This window comes from Hemicordylus capensis, chromosome 1 (genome assembly GCF_027244095.1).
Source record: "Hemicordylus capensis ecotype Gifberg chromosome 1, rHemCap1.1.pri, whole genome shotgun sequence".
NCBI lineage: Eukaryota > Metazoa > Chordata > Lepidosauria > Squamata > Cordylidae > Hemicordylus > Hemicordylus capensis.
In genome coordinates, this window is record NC_069657.1 from 377,406,225 (window position 1) to 377,425,751 (window position 19,527).

Genomic DNA, 19,527 nt, shown 5'->3' on the forward strand with positions numbered 1-19,527 from the left:
AGATAAGCAGCTAATGTGTAACCTGGGTTAGGCAATCAGGGAAATAAAAATATGAACCCAAAAGTCATTTGAGAGCAGATGCTGAGCACAGGCAGCAGTGCAAGATCCTCTTCCCAAGAAAGCAAGTCAGAGAGAGGTGTGTGCTCATTTTCTACCTTTGTAATTGTTGAGGGGGAAAGACTGAAACTAGGGAGCAGCTGTATATAGGTCATTATTCTCTTCTCATTTTGTGATAGGAAGTCATTTTGCTACATTTCTCTCAAATTCCTCATTGTTACAAGTTTGATCTTTGACCTTTGTTTTTCCAAAGCTGTGCTCTATGTAAAAAACTTTAAGGTCAAACTGTGTGCATTATGTCTAAAAGTTAAATTAAAGTTAATTTTAATCAAACTAACAAAAATTTAGGTTCAGTCCTCATTCAGGTTCATCTAGATTTGTTATGCCCCCCTTCAAGTCTAGTTCATGAGCCAACTTTAAAGAATCGTTTTGGTAACCAGATCAGACACTTTGAACCAGATTTGAACTGGTGTTGATACACTTCATGCAGAGTAATATCAAACTCTTTTGCTTGCAATGTAGCTTTATAAAATAAATGCAATGGTAGCTATTGAAGAAGAGAGAAAAGGGGGAGATGTACAGTAATACAGAACAGCTGTCCAGTGCATTGCGGCTGTTGCTTCAGATGTCAATGCTCTGCCACTGGAGGGATACTGTGCTGGGGACGAATAGGGTCAGTTGCTCTCCCCCTGCTAAATACAAGAGAATCATCACCTCTTTGTGTGTGTGCCTCTTTGCTCACTTAGCAGCAGTTGAAAGCTATCTTTCACAGCCTACAGCCCTGCAGGACTATATGCTTGCCTTCTTGAGCTGCCGCTGGGATAATTTTAATGGGTTTCAGTAGCTCTGAGATCCTGTTAACATATCTTGAACTTCAAGAAAATCTTGAAAATTGGAATTTTTACATTTGCCTAGCAGCCTTAATTCAGGTCAGAAATTCCTGCTAGGGGGAAAGTGGCTGGGCAGCAGGATGGGGTGGGAGAAGTAGCAGGCAGGGAAGGATTCTGCATCTATCTCTCACTTGCTACTTTTCTGCTGGAAATCAAGCTCCGCTGGCCCAGCTTTGCAAAGGGGAAGCGGGTGGCCAGGCTTTGGTAATATGCTGGGGAGGTGGAAGCATGTAGTCCCATCCTTATGTACCACAAATAGTGTTTCTGTAGTGTACAAATTTAGCTGCCATAGAGATGCGCTGCAAGAATTTCAGTACAGACCGATGAAGCTGTTAGATTAATTAACAATATAATACAGTACCATATAATACAATACAAGGTATTCTACCCAATGTGAAACAGTAGGAGTACAAATTTAGTAGAACAGGCAATTTGCATGTGTTCTGAGAAAACGCGTCTTGCAGTTCTTAAATAGGTAGACCTGGAGACTGTGGCTGACATACTGCGCAAAGTTCCATGTGCGTTAAAAAGTAGCGGGCATGCAGTTGTGTGTGTGCACTCTTGTGCAAATGCAAACATTGTGCAAATGGAGTCGTGTGATAGGAAGGCCACAGGAAATCATGGCCAGACTATTGCACAACTGCATAGGGGACTTTTTGCATTTGTGCAAGAGCACACTTGTTCAACTACATGCACGTAATATTACAATGTGCACAGAACGTTATGCAGCATGCCAGTCCACAACTGCCTAAGGTTACCTAGAGGGAAGCTCAGCCCCACTCCTTCCCAAAGGGGGAAGCAAAAGATTGGGAAGAGAGAGGTTGCTCCTTCATGAGCTAACCCTCCATAGAAACCAAGAGGAAGGGGAGCATTCTCAGTGGGAAATTTTCACAAGGGTCTCTGTGCTATCAATCTAGAAAAAGACAGGAGGCTGGAATGGATGGGCCCAGTGTTCCCTCTAACAGGGGTTCCTAGATGTTGTTGAATACAACTCCCAGAATCCCCAGCTGCATTGGCTTTTGGTTGGGGATTATGGGAATTGTAGTCAACAACATCTGGGAAACCTGTTAGAGGGAACACAGGATGGGCCTTGGCCTGATCCAGCAGGGCTGTTTTTATTTGTTTGTTTGTTTGTTTGTTTGTAACATTTATAAACCGCCCCATCCAAAGGCTCTGGGCAGTGTACAACAAATTTAAAAAGACACAAAAACAAACACCATTTAAAACACAGTGAGAAACAATATAAAAACAATTCAAACACTATTAAACAATTTAAAGCTAATTAAAATACTTTAAAACCATTTAAAAACTTTGGAAGGCCAGGCCAAACATGTAAGTTTGTAGGGCTCTCTTAAAGGCCGACAGCGAGCCTAAATTGTGGATATCTGCTGGGAGTGCATGCCATAGGCCAGGAACAGCTACAGAAAAGGCCTGGTTCCGAGTTGCCACCAGATGTACCGGTGGCAACTGGAGGCAGACCTCTCCAGATGACCTCAGTGAATGATGGGGATCATACCGAAGAAGACGCTCTCTAAGGTAGCCCAGACCCAAGCCGTTCAGAGCTTTAAAGGTAATAACCAGCACTTTGTATTTTGCCCGGAAACATATCAGCAGCCAATGCAACTCTTTTAAGACAGGCATCATATGGTCTTTCTAGGTTACCCCAGAGACCAATCTGGCTGCTGCATTTTGAACTAACTGAAGTTTCTGAACTATGTACAAAGGCAGCCCCACATAGAGCGTATTGCAGTAGTCAAGCCTAGTGGTGTGCACGGAAAAGGCATAGAAAAGGCCTCCAGACCGGTCCGGAATTCTGGCGGTTTGGCAGTGCATGGGAGTGTGTCTTTAAGGGGGGCGGCAGTAGTACTTACCCCCCCCGCCGCTCTTCCCCCTCCGGCGCTGAAGTTGCCAAAAACATTTTTGGGGCGGCAGAGTTCCTCCCTGCTGCCCCTGCCCCTGTTGTTGTCTGTAAGGGTTAAACTAGAAAGAGCTGGCGGCACGCATGTGCCCTTCGCGGCATGCACACTCGTCTTTGCCGTTGGCGCGCGCTACATACATCATGTGGCGTGGGTGCGCCAGCGGCGAAGATGAGTGCGCGCGCCGCGAAGGGCACATGCGCGCCGTCAGCTCTTTCTAGTTTAACCCTTACAGACAACAACAGGGGCAGGGGCGGCAGGGAGGAACTCTGCCGTCCCAAGAATGTTTTTGGCAACTTCAGCGCCGGAGGGGGAAGAGCAGTGGCGGGTGGGGGGGGGCGGTATCCAGAAGGATACCATGGTCAATGGTATCAAAAATCGCCGAGAGATCCAAAAGAACCAACAGAGTTACATTCCCTCTGTCGATTCCCTGGTAAAGGTCAGCCATCAGGCCGACCAAGGCAGACTCAACCCTATAGCCAGCTCTAAAGCCAGTTTGAAATGGGTCTGGATAAACAGTTTCCTCCAAAACTGCCTAGAGCTGGTTAGCCACCACTCTCTCAATCACCTTGCTCAACCATGGGAGATAACTATCCTATAACTATCCATCACTGAGGGATCTAGGGAAGGCTTCTTAAGAAGTGGTCTAATCCAGGGTTTCTTAACCTTGAGCCCCCAGATGTTGATGGACTACAACTCCCATCACCCCCAACCATTTACATTGTGGCTGGGGATAATGGGAGTTGGAGTCCATCAACATCTGGGGGCCCAAGGTTAAGAAACCCTGGTCTAATCATTGCTTCCTTCAAACAAGGAGGCATCCTACTCTCCCTCAGCGATGAGTTAATGATATTAATTAAGCCATCCCCAACAATCTCTCTGCTAGATAGAAGCAGCCAAGTCGGGCAAGGATCCAGAGAACAAGTGGTAGGCCGTACCACCCCAAGCAGCTTGTCCATGTCATCAGGCATCACAGATTGAAACTGATCCAATCTAATACTGCAAGAGGGATTAGTGAACACCACCTTAATAGACTCTGCAGAAACAGTGGAGTCCAAGTTCTTATGTTCTGATCTGAATAATTCTTAGCTCACTTGTGCAACAAAAAATAGCATATTTTATACTTTTCTCCACCAAGATTATATCTATCTATAACCAAAGGTCCCAACCCACAAAAGTCACTGACAGACCTGCTGCCCACAGTGTACCATGGCTGGTTCTGCACCACCCATGCTGTTGTGGGCATCTAAAACAACACCATGGCTGTTGTGCAAGAGCGCTCTTGCACGAATATGTAAAATTGTGAGATCGCACTAGCGCATCGCTGTGGCCATGATTTCCGATGGCTGTGGTGTAGCACAAGTGCTCTTGTGCAATTTTTACATATTAGCATATCCGCGCAGGCATACAACAGCATCGGGGTTATTTTAGACACCTGCAGTAGTGTGAGGGGTGCTGAACCGCTCGTGGTACACTGCACATCTTGTCAGCTAATGTCTAACTGAAGATTATGCAAACTCATTGCACCTGGCTAAAGGTTGTGTGCTGATCTGTAATGAGCCCTCAGGTAGGCTACACTCAGGTTCTAACTGGTCCTACCTGGCCTGATGTAGCATTTTCTCCTTCTCCATGTAATGATGCAGGATAACAACACCAGGGATATTTGGAAAGGCTTTCCCCTTAACTTAATCACCCCTGCTAACGAAATAAAGAGGAATCTTTCAAAGTGGTGATTCTCTTACATTTATCAGGGAGAGAGCAACTGTCCTTCTCCAGCCCCAGTGCAGGATTTCTCCATTGCTTGTTGCTGGTATCTACTTTATGAGGTTATTCACACAATGGACAACTGTGTTCTTCCTGGGTTTGGGAGTTGTGTGTGTTCCCAGTTTTTGGTTGTGTGGAAACACAAGCTGTGTGTTTCTACCTGGGTAGAAGTGATTGTGTGTTCTCTCATTTTTTTCCATCTGTGTGCAGAATGAGTTTTGTTCTCGGTTGCAGTATCAAGACAGTGTGTGCACACGTGCATTCAGAGTGGAACCTTCTTGATTAAACCTGAACGGGATCTAAAATTGATTGAGCGGACATTAAAAAATTTGTGAGCGCACACACATGCACATGCCTTAGAGGGAACACTGGAGGAAAACCTGGGTAGAAATGATTGTGTGGAAGCAAGGTAGGAGGAAAAGCTACCCAGGTTTTCCTCCTATCTTGCATCCACACAATCACTTCTACCCAGGTTTTCCTCTTATCTTGCTTCCATACAACCAAAAATTGGGAGCATGCACAGTTCCCAAACCCCAGGAAGTTTTTGATTGTGCAAATGACCTCTATGTTTCTTTTTAGTTGTGAGTTCCTTTGGGATAGGGAACCATCATTTCTTTTTCTGTGTAATCTCCTTTAAGAACTCTTTTGTTTCAAAATTCAATAATATTCATAATAACCATTTCATGTAGCCCTTGAGGCCCCGCTATACTAGTATCAGAAAACACCCAACAGGAATTGGTATATGGAACTTGGAGATCAGCCATCCAGGAAGATGTGACAGGAAGCCACACATTTCAATGATTTCAACGCGGTTTCCGTTTTTTCTCTGGGTGCAGGACTAGTCAGTGGGCTCTAACACAAGGACAGCAAAGGATCTAGCCCTTGTGGTGCAGAACAGAGCTTTGGTTTTCCAGGTGCTAAGGCACAACTTAATAGTTTTACTCAATGAAGGTTTGATATTGTCACATACAGCTGCATGCACAGAACAAATTTTTTTGCTGACAGTTACATCGAGAGCTGACCAGGATCTTGCTGATTGGTACAGCTGAGTAATTAAGGCCAGTTGTGGAGGATGAATAAGCTTTAGCAGTCACCTGCGTATGCTTTCCAAGATCGAGTCTGGAGCTGAAAATGGAAACCTGAGGGATTTGGGCCAACATGCCTAGTAAGCTATAGGGTAGCAACCCCCTTGCCCAGGCCAATATCCTACACCGATGTCCTAATTGTTTATAGCCTGGGTAGCCATTGTATGAAATGGAAATAAAACATTTAGCAAACTAATTTTAAAAATGCTTACTCTACCCACCCACCCCCAACAGGCATCGTGGAAATTGCAGCTAAACATGCATTGGGGCGTGAGCTTGCTCTGTGTCTTTGTGTGCTTCTCCACCATTGACTGTGATCGGGTCTATGTCCACCCCTTCTATCTGATCTCCTATAACACGACAAGTGGCTGCAATCTGGTTGAAGTCCAGGAACAGCTGGGGAAGACTTTCATCCCCATCCCAATAGACTCGGACTTCACACCACCTTATGAAGAGAGTCTTGGGAACAAGACCAAAGAAAAAACCCAATATGTGGATGTGAATTTCTTCAGTGACATGATTTATGTTCTTGGTGCTCGCTTCTATCAAAAGCTGAGGGAAATGCACAAGGATGAAAATATTATTCTGTCCCCCACAGAAATTTACAAGTCTTTGCTGCTCTTCTACTTAGGGGCTTCTGGAAAAACAGCCGATGACTTACAGATTTTGTTAGGACTTGAGTCTCCGACCATTAATTCAAGCTGCAACTTCAGAGTTGATGGGCACAAAGTCCTCTCTACAGTGAGGTTCATCAGTGATCCATTGCTCCCCAAGCAAGCTGATGGGCTGCTCTTCTCAAAGGTTTTCTGCCTTTTCTCAGCACCTGGTGTCCCTTTGTCTGAGTCCTTTGTCCACAATTTGGGCTCTCCTGACGTTACTTTTTGGGTCCGAACTGTTGACTTTAGAAACTCCACTCAAGCAGCAGAAAAAATCAATGCTTTTGTTGAAGGCAAAAATACTCACAGAAGCAAGAGTTTGTTGGCAAACATTGATCCGCAAACCACCCTTCTACTTGCAACTTATACACAGTTCAAAGGTAAGTGGATTGGGCGTGGGGGGGAGAGAGGGGGGGAATTCCCACATATTAATACTAATGGCAGTCCCAGAGAAAAGTGGGTGCTGCTTTCATCACTTCACCATTCAGCATCATTCACATGTCTGTGCTTTCAGTCATCACTGTCGTAGAATGTGGGAAATCCTCCAAGAAGTATGCAGAAATTTCTGGCAGTGAAAGCAGTTTTGGTCTGCACTGTATAGAAGGGCCGATGGGGATTCTTTTCTCCCAACACTGGTGTTTCAAGAGGAGCCTTTGAGGGTCTGGGATAAAAGAAACAGTGCATTGGGGCTCTCCTCTCAACCTCTCCTCCATCTCTGACTTTGGAACTCTAGCTGACCAGCAGAAGGAAAACATAAGGAGATAGCTGAGGGGCCCAGAATACGTTTGAAAGGTGAAAGGCAATAACTTTTTGAGGCGAGTTATTAGACCATTGACTATAGAAAAAGAAATACATTATTTCTGATACTGTATTTACCTGAATCTAAGATCCGCTCCAGATTTTTCTTGTTAAATAGTGTGTGTGTGTGTGTGTGTGTGTGTGTGTGTGTGTGTGTGTGTGTGTGTGTGTGAGAGAGAGAGAGAGAGAGAGAGCGAGAGAGAGAGCGCTAGCTCTTTTGGGAATAAATGCAGATATAACCTGTATTTATCTTTTAAGATATTGTCTTACATTCAGCTGCCTTCTATTCGGGTAAAGACAGTATTAATATATAAATATTTGTTGTTGTAAATATGCTATTAGTCAAGGGAATTTATTAGGTGTGAAATGCACCAATCAAATAACTTGTGCAGGGCCAGAACAGAACAAATATTTATATACCGCTTTTTGATAAAGGTCCCCAAAGCGGTTTACATAGAGAAAACAATAAATTAATAAGATGGATCCCTGACCCCAAAGGGCTCACAATCTAAAAAGAAACATAAAGCAGATACCAGCAGCCGCCACTGGAGAGATGCTGTGCTAGGGCTGGATAGGGCCAGTTGCTTTCCCCCTGCTAAATATAAGAGAGTCACCATTTTAAAAGACGCCTCTTTGCTCAGTTAGCAGCATCAGCGGTTGGCACGGTCAGGCACCTGCAAGGCCTACCCGCTGGCAGGGGATCTCAGCCGCTTCTCCTCCTTGCTGTTGTTGCCACCACCATATGTTTACTCACCAGCTCTTTTCTTGGTCAGTGAGCAGCCCGCAGCAGGATGGAGCCATAGCTCCATGGTGGAGCATCTAGACCAATCTGGTCTGACTTGGTATGAGGGAACTTCCTATTTCCCAGTGGTGGCAGTGAGCAGGATGGGGGCACGGCAGTGGGCAGGGTGGGGTGCGGCACACTGAGGTCCACTTGCCCTCTGAAAAATTGGAGCTGGCACTGCTGACATTATATGAGGGGACCTTTCAAGAAATCACAGCAGCAAGGAAGACTCCTAGATTCCCTGGCTAATCTGCACTTTTCAAAGGTCAACAATTGGGGGGTGGGATGTAAACGATAGAGACAAGAGGGGCTGAAAACTTCAGGAAGGGGCTTTTACATCAGAGAGGGTGTTTCCAGAGGTGACCTACCTGACCCTTGGACTATTATGGGCTGGGGATAATGAGAGGTGGGAAACCAACATTTCCCAAGGTTGGGAACCCCTTCTCTACAGCAGAACAGAGAGGATTTATTTATTTATTTATTTATTTATTTAAACATTTTCATACCACCCAAAACTTACATCTCTGGGCAGTTTACAACAGGATAAAAACAAAGTAAAACATTCATTAAGACAAAAATGGGGAGGGGGAAACACACACATTACAACAATCTAAAAATTTAAAAATAATATTTTAAAACAGCATTAAAGCCATTTAAAACAACATTAATTAAAAGCCTGAGTGAAGAGATGTGTTTTTAAAGACTTTTTAAGAGCTGTCAGAGATGGGGAGGCTCTTATTTCACCAGGGAGCGCATTCCAAAGCCTCAGGGCAGCAGCGGAGAAGGCCCGTCCCTGAGTGGCCACCAGACGAGCCAGTGGCAGCTGCAGATGGACCTCTCCAGCAGATCTCAGTAGGTGGTGGGGTTCACACCGAAGAAGGCGTTCCCTTAAATACCCAGGGCCCAAACTGTTTTTTATGCAGGATGCAGAACAGGTGGAAAGGGATGTGAGATCACTGCAGAAGAGGACTGTATACACTAGGCAGCGTTTCTCCACACAGCTTACATGCATGTGAATGGTTCATTTCATTCCCTCTGACCAAAAGTAATTTCTAGAGGCTTGAATGGGAGGGTGGAAAGAAGAAACAGTATGGATGTAAAGAGGATTGAAAGAGTAGCCAGCTCCAGTGCCCCTCAAGCAAATACTTGGAGAAGTAGGCCTGTCTACATGCAGAAAACATAGTTACTTTCCCCACGTGAGATAGGGCCATAGCTCAGCAACAGAGCACATGCCTTGCGTGCAGAAGGTCCTAGAGGCAACCCTAGTCATTTCCAGGTGAGGCTGGGGAAGACCTGCCTGAAACCCCTAGGGAGCTGCTGCCAGTCCATGTAAACAATCCTGGGGACTAATGGTCTGATGGAGGATCATTCCACATTATTAAAATGGATGCATCAATTCAGAAGTATGATCTGTTATGGAAAATGGGTTCATTCATCATGATAGCAACTGGATCCCACACTTTTAAAATGCTTTACATTTTATTTGAGATGTCTGATAAGCTGTTAGCTTCACAAGGGAACCTTCATACTTCTATACAGATTTGGGGGGATTTTTTTTTTTGTGGGGGCGGTAAATTTCCGTAGCCTAGCATAAGCCAAATTCACAGGTATTAATATTCAATAGTACGCCATCATGTAATCTTCACGATAAGCATCCTGTAGAAAACTTAACCAACATTACAAATGTGTGATGCGTCACTGTGGGGCCATCTCATAGAAATATTTTATTAAATTAGGTCTGATTGTGAACTCAGAACTCTTTAAAAACTTCTCTAGGGATTTCATGATGCAGAGCTTTTTCTTGTTGCTTCATATAAGAGTTAAGTCCCCAACTTCAATTTCTGATAAAGAGTATTAGAATCCTGGGGTGGGGGGATCTTTTTTCCCCCCTGAGCTCATAATAAGATTTGTATATTCTGTAAATTTGGGGACCTGTCTGTATGTACAGGAAACTTTTCTTGCAGGTGCTAGTAGTAGGAGACATTTTCTCTTTCCATCTTGGCCATAACTTCGACCTAAGAAATTACTGTTAGCAATTCAATACAGTTTGTATTTCACGCACACTCCACTCCCCATAAACCAGCAATTTCCAAATACTTGAACATAGATCACAATGAGGAATAATTAACAGAAATTAAGAAATAAGTGTCATTCTTTTCTCTATAAAATCAATCAAAGCATGTCAGAAATACACATTAGAATTTTTAGGATACACTAATCCATTAATTATACCATGGTATCCTGTCCATAGCCACCTAATGGCACAGTGGGGAAGCAACCTGCCTAGAGAGCAGGAGGCTGTTGGTTGAAATCCCCACTGGTGTGTTTAGGAACATAGGAAACTGCCATATACTGACTCAGACCATTGGTCTATCTAGCTCAGTATTGGTTTCACAGACTGGCAGCGGCTTCTCCAAGGTTGCAGGCAGGAATCTCTCTCAGCCCTATCTTGGAGAAGCCAGGGAGGGAACTTGAAACCTTCTGCTCTTCCCAGAGCGGCTTCATCCTCTGAGGGGAATATCTTGCAGTGCTCACACATCAAGTCTCCCATTCAGATGCAACCAGGGCAGGCCCTGCTTAGCTATGGGGACAAGTCATGCTTGCTACCACAAGACCAGCTCTCCTCTCGTAGACCAGCTCTCCTCTCCTGTTTCCAGACTATGGGAAACACCTATATAGGGCAGCAGCGATATAGGAAGGTGCTGAAAGGCACCATCTCATACTGTGCAGGAGAAGGCAATGGTGAACCACTCCTGAATTCTACCAAAGAAAACTACATGGCTCTGTGGTCGCCAGGAGTCAACACCAACTCGACGGCACAACCATCCTGCCCATACCACAAAAACTGTGGGGGAGCCGTGGCAATTGCCCTGTTGGTGCTCACCCCTTTAAAAATACATGGCATGGTAAGGATGTATGTGGACTTGGGAGGAGGACAGAAGATATGCCTAGATCCCGAAGGTCCTAAGGAGTGGCAAACACAAGCTTTTTTTAGGGGCTTTGTGCGGAGGAACAAGAGAGAAGCACAGAAAGTAGGAGAGGCTTCTGGAGAAGCTTCTCACCAATTTCATGTCCCCTCTAAGTGTGTGATGCTAGACTCTGTCCCATAGATTTGTCTTCCTGTGCTTGTTTTTGTCCACCACTGAAAGCACATGAAGCAGCAACCTGGCTAAAGCTAAGTAGTTCTGGGTCTGGCCAGTGCTTGGAAGGGAGACCACCTGGGAATCCCATGCATGGCACGTGAGCTTCAGCACAGAACAGTAGAGTATATCATGTAATAAGTACACTAGCATCCGTACATATTGTTCATTGGTTAACGAGAGCCTTTTTATCCAACATGCTCCAATTAAACAGATGAAGCTCCTTTTCTCTAATCAATGTTTCCATTTTGTTTTCAGCCACGGTGAAGGGAGCCTTCCCCTTGAAAGAGCCTCAGGAATTCTGGCTCAGTTCAGACACCAAAGTTTCTGTGCCTATGATAAGAGTAACTGACAGTTTTGAGCATAAATATGACGAGAACCTTTTAATCATCAAAATTCCTGTCAACAAGGATGTGTTTTTGCTGCTTTTACAGCCTATTAATGGCAGTAACCTGGCTAAAGCTGAGGAAGGGTTTGATCTAAAGTTTCCTCCTGAACGGCGGCAACTACTGCCATCAAGGTACATGTTTATAGGGACATTAAGAGTCTCATCAGAATGTAAGAATTTCCTTTTGTGGGGCCAGCAATAGTCCGAAATATCTACTACTTCTCATTTAAGGTGGATGAGATTCAGACCAGATCAGATCTAGGCTAAAAGCTGGATTATAACCCAATAGTTTAGGATTAGACATTAGGGGTTATGCAGCTATTTCCAAGCAAATAGTTTATATGATCCCAGGGTAGAATATTTACCAAATGAAGAGGCTTAATCAGATGAAATCAGAAGAAACTTAAATATTCAACAAGAAAGAGAATGTACATTTTTGCCTAAGACCTGCCATGTTCTAAATGGTTAATAGCAGAACAAGGTAACTTAAGTAAGTAGGTTAAGGTCTACTTCTCAAAAACATAACATAGAACATAGGAACAGCCCGGCCGGATCAGACCCAAGGCCCATCTAGGCCAATATCCTGTTTCACACGGTGGCCCACTCATCAAGTTAGCAAGGGTTGATGAATCCTCCCCAACCATTAAGTCTGTCAGAGTTCAAGATCATCCCTCAGTCATGCAAAATGGGAAACAAGTTGCTTTTAGACCACATTGGCCACATTCATATGTAACGGGAAACCGGAAGTGAAGGAGCCTGAGGTTGAGTTTCTTGTACGTTCGAATATGTGCAACCGTGGTTCCCTCAGAAAAGGAAACCGAGATTTCCCTTCCCAAACTCCAATTTGGGTTGTAGTGACTTTTGCTGCTCCGACCTGAGGTTTGTGTCCGGCAGCATTATGTCTGAAAACAGAATTGGAGTTTCAGTGAGCTGTAACCAGAGTTGAGGTAGGAAGCTCCTTCCTCGTTCCAACTGTGATTGGCTGGTGGGGCTGTCCTTCATCCCAGAAGGAAGCCCACACAGCCAGTTCCCCTACCCACGCAGCAAGTCCCCTCTCCTCTCTGTAGTCTCTGAGACTGCAATTTTGAACGTCTGCGAAGCGTGTGTGGGGGGTGGGATTTCCCATTACATGCAAATGTTTCCTTTGTGTAGAAAATGCCACCAGGAGGCTTTTCAGATACCAGGCTTTACTGCGGGTTTAGCGCGAGGCTTTACTGTGAGTTTGGAGCATAATGGATACTTGGACACAAAAAGCAGTGTTGGACATAAACTGGACTAGGTTCCAATACGGAGTGGGGGGGACCTGAATCGTGTGTGAAGCGCTCTCTAAAATATCACATGGACTTTGGGGTAAATCTGGCCAATATATGAACACACACACACCCTCCCAAAGAAAAGTTGCGGTAAAGTCGCTGTCTGAAAAAGCTCCTGGTAGGTAATATGACATTGGGCCAACCATCGCACTGTCTTGTAAAGATTATTTGGGAATTCAGATTTAAGTGGCTGTTTATTCTGGAGCAACAACGGCTGAAGAAGACAAGCTGGCAGGGATTATGTGGGTGGATTCACATCTAACGGCAAGCAAGTATGGCAGAACCACTGAGCACATGCTCTCACTACTGCCCCCACTTCCATGTTGCGAGAAGTTGAACATGTCAAGCGGATGTTGAGGGGAGAATGGTGGGCACCCACCTCTGCCAGACATGCTCTGTCCAACTTCAGGTGTGAGATGCTGGGCAAATGTTGGGCAGAGATGGGTACCTGACATTCATGCGACGTTTCTGTCTTCAGACAACACAGAAATGATGGTGGTAGCAGGAGTGCATGCATGCTCAGTAGGAGCTGGCAGTTCTTCCATACTTGGCTGCCAACATCACCTACCCTCACATTTTAACAGGGCCCACAGAAGCAGGTTAGGTGGTTAAAGAAAGCACAGCATTGTCTGTCTATCTGCATATCTTAATAGCGAAGAGTGCTGTGCTCAGGAGGGTCACAGGGACTGTTTTGCCTATCGCTTAAAAAATCAAAAATCTGTAATTTTCTTTCTATATTTTCTGTAGGGAAATCCATTTGACTTTGCCAAAGTTCTCCCTCAAAAGCATTTATGATCTTCAGGAGCTCATTGTGAATATGAACGTTTCTACAAATCTGGGAAACAAAGCCAACCTTACTATGCTAAGTGACACTAGCCTGACTGTTAGAAAGGTACAATACATCTCCTGCATAAAGCACAATTTCGTTCCATATTTTATACAACTGTTCCATGTCAACTATGGAATATTGCTTTGAGCACTTTTGGTTGAAAAGCAAAACATAAACATTAGAAATAAATAAAGAAGAAGAATAGACCGTTGGTATGAAATTATTGATGGACATCGGGGACCTCACTCGGTGCAGTGATTGCAAGTAGGAAAATGGTGGGTTAGGAAAGAGTTGAGCACACCTAGGGGCTATTGACACACACATGTAAAACCAGCCCAACCCAGTTTGACACATGCGTGTTTCTGCCAGCATCAGGCTCAGTCCTGGTTGCACTGAGGTGGCAAGAGGTGGTTACAGAGCCTCCCTCTAAAATGAGGTTAAAGGAGCAAGCACTCCCTTAAACTCGTTTTTGCAGTTGTCTGTCAGCTGTGAGTTTGCGGTGCATTATTGGAGCTCTGGAGGACCCCCAGCCCTCAGAGCCCAAGGAAGCGGAACTGCTCGTCTGTGGGGAGGCAGGCTCTTCACAGATTCCTCGTCGCAAACCCTGTTTCACTTTCCCACTGGTATATGTGGAACACATGCAAATAGAAAATATAGCAGCCTAGACTAGCATTTCACAACCTCTTATTCCAAAGTGTATGAAGGAAGAACTATGGACACTTCAACCAAGATGGAGACAGTTTAGGTAACATAATACAATTCAGTGAGGCGATTCTCACGATCATCCAAAAGCAGGCTAAGGGAGCCTAGACCGCTTTGGGGCAATCGTGTGCTACAACAGGAGCCTCGTGGCTCCCGGCAGCTAGCTGCCCTAAATACCCCTCCCCTTAGCCAAAGTTAACAAAGCTAGCGCTCCATAAACCTCATCTTTTTGCTTGTGTGTTGCTGCAGTGTGCCGTGTGCAGCAACACATTGTGCCGTGTGCAGAAACACAACGCAGTGTGCAGTGTGCAGCAACACATGAAGAGAGCCCTGACAAGGAGGCTGCAAGCAGCCTCCTGGGCTCGGGGGTCTCTCCAGGATGCCCCGTGCACTCACGCGGGGCATCCTGGAACTTCTAGGGGTCGCATGGACCCCCATCCCCACAGTCCCTGCTGGCTCCATGATGGAGCCGGCAGTTGTGTGGGCAGCCGGTCTGGCTACCCAGGGCTGCCTTCTGATCATCTGTGGAGAGAGTGGGCTAAGCCCGCTCTCCCCACAAACCCCCTTACGGCGCTTCTCACTGATTGTGAGAATCGCCTCCTTATTTGATGATGTGACGTAGTGCAGTATTTCTAATAATCTGTATATATATTTTACCACTCTGGCCTCAACTGGCCTTTGTGAAGTGCAGCTACAAATTCCATGAGTCTTCTATTAAGAGTATTGTCAGTCACATCTTGAGGATGTTTCATGCTGATCTCAAAGTCCTTTTGATTAGCACTTTTACATACCTTTTCATCTACTTGACATTTCATGAGCCATCTCTCTCATATACTCTGGTGGAACCTCAGACTAAGATTCACTGTATCTCTTTGTGCTTGCAGATTATAAACCAGCAATTATTTGAGCTCAGTCCTGGTGGGACGGATCCAGCAGAAGACCACTCAGGAGAACACAATGCCACCACAGCACTCAAAATAACCGTGAATGGGCCTTTCCTGGTAGCAGTGTATGGAAGCAAATCAAAAACATTGCTTTATTTGGGCAGAGTAACAAATCCCCTGGAAGGAGCAAACATTCATAGAACAAAATGATTTTAGATATTTTGTTGCATCTTTTTCTTATTTAGCAACTGCTTTACTGCTCGCTCTAATGAATTGTCATGTGAAGCTTTGAAAATGGATGTGTTTTTCTGACATAAAACTGATAATCTGATCAGTTGCATTTTAAAATCTTCCATTTCGGGGATAAAGATAGTGGCAGAGCAACTGTTAACGCCCGCATGATGAACCTACAGCCACTTGATGAGCCAGTTATCTGTATTTTCCTGCCAAGTGGTAAGGAGAAAATTTACTACATTTTTGCATCTGATCAGAAATCCAGAGAAGTGGAATGAATGCTGAAATCAGGACATGGGTACATCTATGAGATATTATGGAGCATGGTAGCCAATGCCCCTGGGACTGGGGGGTGGAGCACATAGTCACAGAATTTGCTGGAGCTGCATCTCACTCTCTCTTCTCCCCCACCCCAAGCTGCTCCTCCTTTCTTGCTCCAGCTTTAACTTATGCCGTGTGTGCTCACTCTGCAGATCGAGCCCTGCTGTTGGTCATTCACTGTGTTGGGATCCCCAGTGGGATGACCAGCCTGATCAGCTCAACCCACCAAATGATCAGCCTGCATGGCTCAAGTTAAAGCCGGGATGGAGCGAAAGAGAGAGGCAGCCGAGGCAAGGCAGAGAGGTGCAGTTGCAGCCCATTTTGTGTCCACCTGTCCAGTCCTCTGCCACCGCCCCCCCCATCACAGTGTCCATCACAGGTCACCACTGTGGAGGGGGAGAGGGAATTAGATTCATAGCTTCTGTTTTCTACAGCAACCACTTGTTGACCTCTCGTTTGGCCCAAAAGACTACTCTTGAAACTTGTCAATACAATAATACAGATGGACCACTCAGGAGTTACTCTAAAGGATGCCTAAATTTCAATTTACTTATAGGCCCTGTTTGGACCTAACACCAAACTGGAGGTAAATGTGCCAGAGGGTTGTGATAGTGATTGTCCAAAAGTATGAAGCCCTGGTTTAGTCACCCAACCACGGCTCTGTTTTTGCTCCCAAACCTGAATTTGAACCCTTGGTTTGTAGTGAGTTTTGATGCTAAAACCTGAGGTTAGAAGGCAGCATTGTGTCGTCCAAATTCTGCCGCCATAATTTGGGTTTTGTGCACAAGCGCCTCCCGCCACCATAGAGAGGTTGGCTCAGAGAAGCTAAAAAATGTTTCCATTCTAGGAAGGCTGTGTTTCTTGTTGGCTGCCTCTTGGAGCTGCTGCCCCACCCTCTGTTGTCTCTTTTCTCCTTCTGCTGCTACTTGGCAATGGATGCTGTGCCCCTGGAATTCATTCCTTTAAAGCAGTGATTCTCAAACTTGGGTCCTCAGGTGTTATTGGACTTCAACTCCCATAATCCCCAACCAAAGGCCACTGAGGCTGGGGATTATGGGAGTTGAAGTCCAATAACACCTGAGGACCCAAGTTTGAGAATCCCTGCTTTAAAGGGACAAAAACACACTGGAGAAAGCCCACTTTTCCCCTGTATGTTTTGGACCTTGGGTGTTCCTCAGCAAGAAAAGGATGGTAGAGCAAGACGGAGAGAGGAACAGAGGCCCCACACAATTCATCACTGCAGTGCTTTGTTGACAAACACATAGAGCCCTGGTAGTTAGAACAAGGGAAGACATTTCCCAGCATGCACAGCTCTATCGCCCTTGCTTCCCTCATCCTTCCATCATCAGAATGAGGTCCTCCATGCAGGTTTATTTTCATGTGGGCGGCTACCTTCCACACCTACGTACCACGATGCTCGTATTACACACTGTGGGATTTGGGTTCAAAATACTTCACCAATGTGCCAGTGTGCAAAGGTTTCAGTGTGCTATTGCACCATGGTCAAAGGCAACAGTCTGATGTGCCGATGCACCCCTGTGCTGCCAAATCAAGGCGGGGTGGCAGCAAGTGGAGATGTGAGGGGACAGAAGGAGATAGACCAGGGATGTCCTTTGGTGGGTTTGATTGAAGAAATAGTTTTAAAGAATCCCAAGGACTGCTGGATCCCACCAAGCAAGGACTATTCCCTTAAACATTACCAAAAAGTGAGTATATCTACCAAGGGAGAGTTGAGTAGGGAAGCTGATGAAGGGAGGGGCTTGGTTTGGTGGGCAGCGCCACATGGGGTGCCTGGCATGGCAAGACATTTTCTGTATTGTCACAGTGGATCTGGACAGCAGTGTTCCCCACAAATGCTTGCACCTGAGTGGCAGGAGTGCTTTTCCAGCCAACAGTGCAGTGGGAGTGTGCAGGCTCATGCATCCAGAGTGCGGCCCTCCTGGTTAAACCTCTGGAAGGTGTAAAATTAACTGCACACACATTGAAAATCTAGAGGGGGCCGGGCCGGCCCACTCCCCAGAAGGAACACTGCTGAACAGGTAGCAACTTGCCACTATAGCCCACACAGGGTGGAAATGGCAATCTGTTCCTAAGGTTTCTAATGGTATAGCCTGGTCCAGTCTTTGGGAAGTATCCAAGACTGGAGCAGTGGGATGTGTTTCTGCTAAGGAAAATCAACAATGAACTGCATATTTGGGGGACATATTTTGCAGCTGTTTAACTCGTGTTAGCTGTACAGATGCCCACCAAATAATGCACACATATAACTGCACTATTCCATTTAAACAAACCTCTAATGAAAGTACCATTTAGGGCCATTTTCTTCTAACCATTTGAGTATTTTTCTATGAAAATGAAAATATACAGAATAAAGGTCTTCTCTCCTTCCCAGTCAATTCTTTTCTTCTTTGTTACAATTTCCTGTTCACTTATCTTGATGCCAGTCCTAGTACAGATGCTATTCAAACTCGACATTTAATAACTTTGGGTATACCTCCTTTATTAATTTCTTCACAGATCCCTTAGATTCACACGGTAACCATGCTGGGTATATATTATGTTGCGAGATTAATGTGCATGGTGGCTTCCCACCTGAGGTGCCAGTGGAATCCCAGTGGCGGGGGAATTCCGATTATCAAGCAATATTGAACTACTAGCCAACCCCACACAGAGCATCTGTGCACTCTTTGGGGCCGGCGGTTACCTCTCCCCCCCCCACCTTCTGCCCCAGTCTCTGCTTCCGGGCCCAGCCGCCTCTCCTCCCCACCGCAACTTCTGCCCCCCTCCCTTCCCCCCCTCCCGGGTCTTGCCTCCGCAGCCAGGCCGGGCCCGCCCCCGCCGCCAGCCTCCATGGCCAGGACGGGCCTGCCGCCACCGCTTGCCTCCGTGGCTGGGCCGGGCCTGCTGCCTCTGGCCGCTGCGTCCTGAGTGCGCCTCAGCCAAACAGGCACGTCCACCACCCAGCCAATCAGCTAGGCGTTGGGACACACATTCCAAGGCACACCCAGGAGAATTATATATAGAGAAGATGACAAAGTAGTTATTGAATATACCCTGTACATGGGATGAAAAAAATAAGTTCAATATTGTAACAATCTTTAATGTAATGAAGAGGAGAGCTGGTCTTGTGGTAGCAAGCCTGACTTTTCCCTTTAGCTAAGCAGGGTCTGCCCTGGTTGCATTTGAATGGGAGACCACATGTGAGCACTGTAAGATATTCCCCTCGGGGGATGGAGCCGCTCTGGGAAAGAGCATCTAGGTTTCAAGTTCCCTCGCTGGCATCTCCAAGATAGGGCTGAGAGAGATTCCTACCTGCAACCTTGAAGGAGTCGCTGCCAGTCTGTGAAGACAATACTGAGCTAGATAGACCAAGGGTCTGACTCAGTATATGGCAGCTTCCTATGTTCCTATGAGCAGAGAAAAATTGGACACTGTTACTTCTGTTCTGTCCCAAGTAATGGCTCTCTGAAATGGTTAACACTCCCTGTGCTCCTGTGTGCAGAAATCATGGCTTACAATCTTTGATAAGAAGTGGCCTGCCCCCACAACTGAGATGTGCTTCTTGGAGCTTGTGGAATTCCTAAGTATCTGTTAACTTGTCCCTAATAGCAATCTTCTGGTCAGATACCAGGGCATAGAACTAAACGCAGAGACATCCTCAGAAAGCAGCCCACAAATCATGCTACTAGGGACATGGCAGAAATCACCGAGCAGACGGGTTTCTTGCTATAACAAATTATTGCTGAGCTGGCCAACCCGAGTGACT

At 45.7% G+C, this 19,527-nt stretch overlaps 1 protein-coding gene across 1 annotated transcript; it reads left to right on the forward strand.

The window, feature by feature from the left end:
• AGT (angiotensinogen) lies at positions 1-18,152 on the forward strand. Its single transcript, XM_053298279.1, has 5 exons — positions 1-136; positions 5,947-6,748; positions 11,349-11,610; positions 13,539-13,683; positions 15,207-18,152. The coding sequence occupies exons 2-5, from the start codon at positions 5,971-5,973 to the stop codon at positions 15,414-15,416; spliced, it is 1,395 nt and encodes a 464-aa protein (XP_053154254.1). The 5' UTR covers positions 1-136; positions 5,947-5,970; the 3' UTR covers positions 15,417-18,152.
• The last annotated feature ends 1,375 nt before the right edge of the window (positions 18,153-19,527 follow it).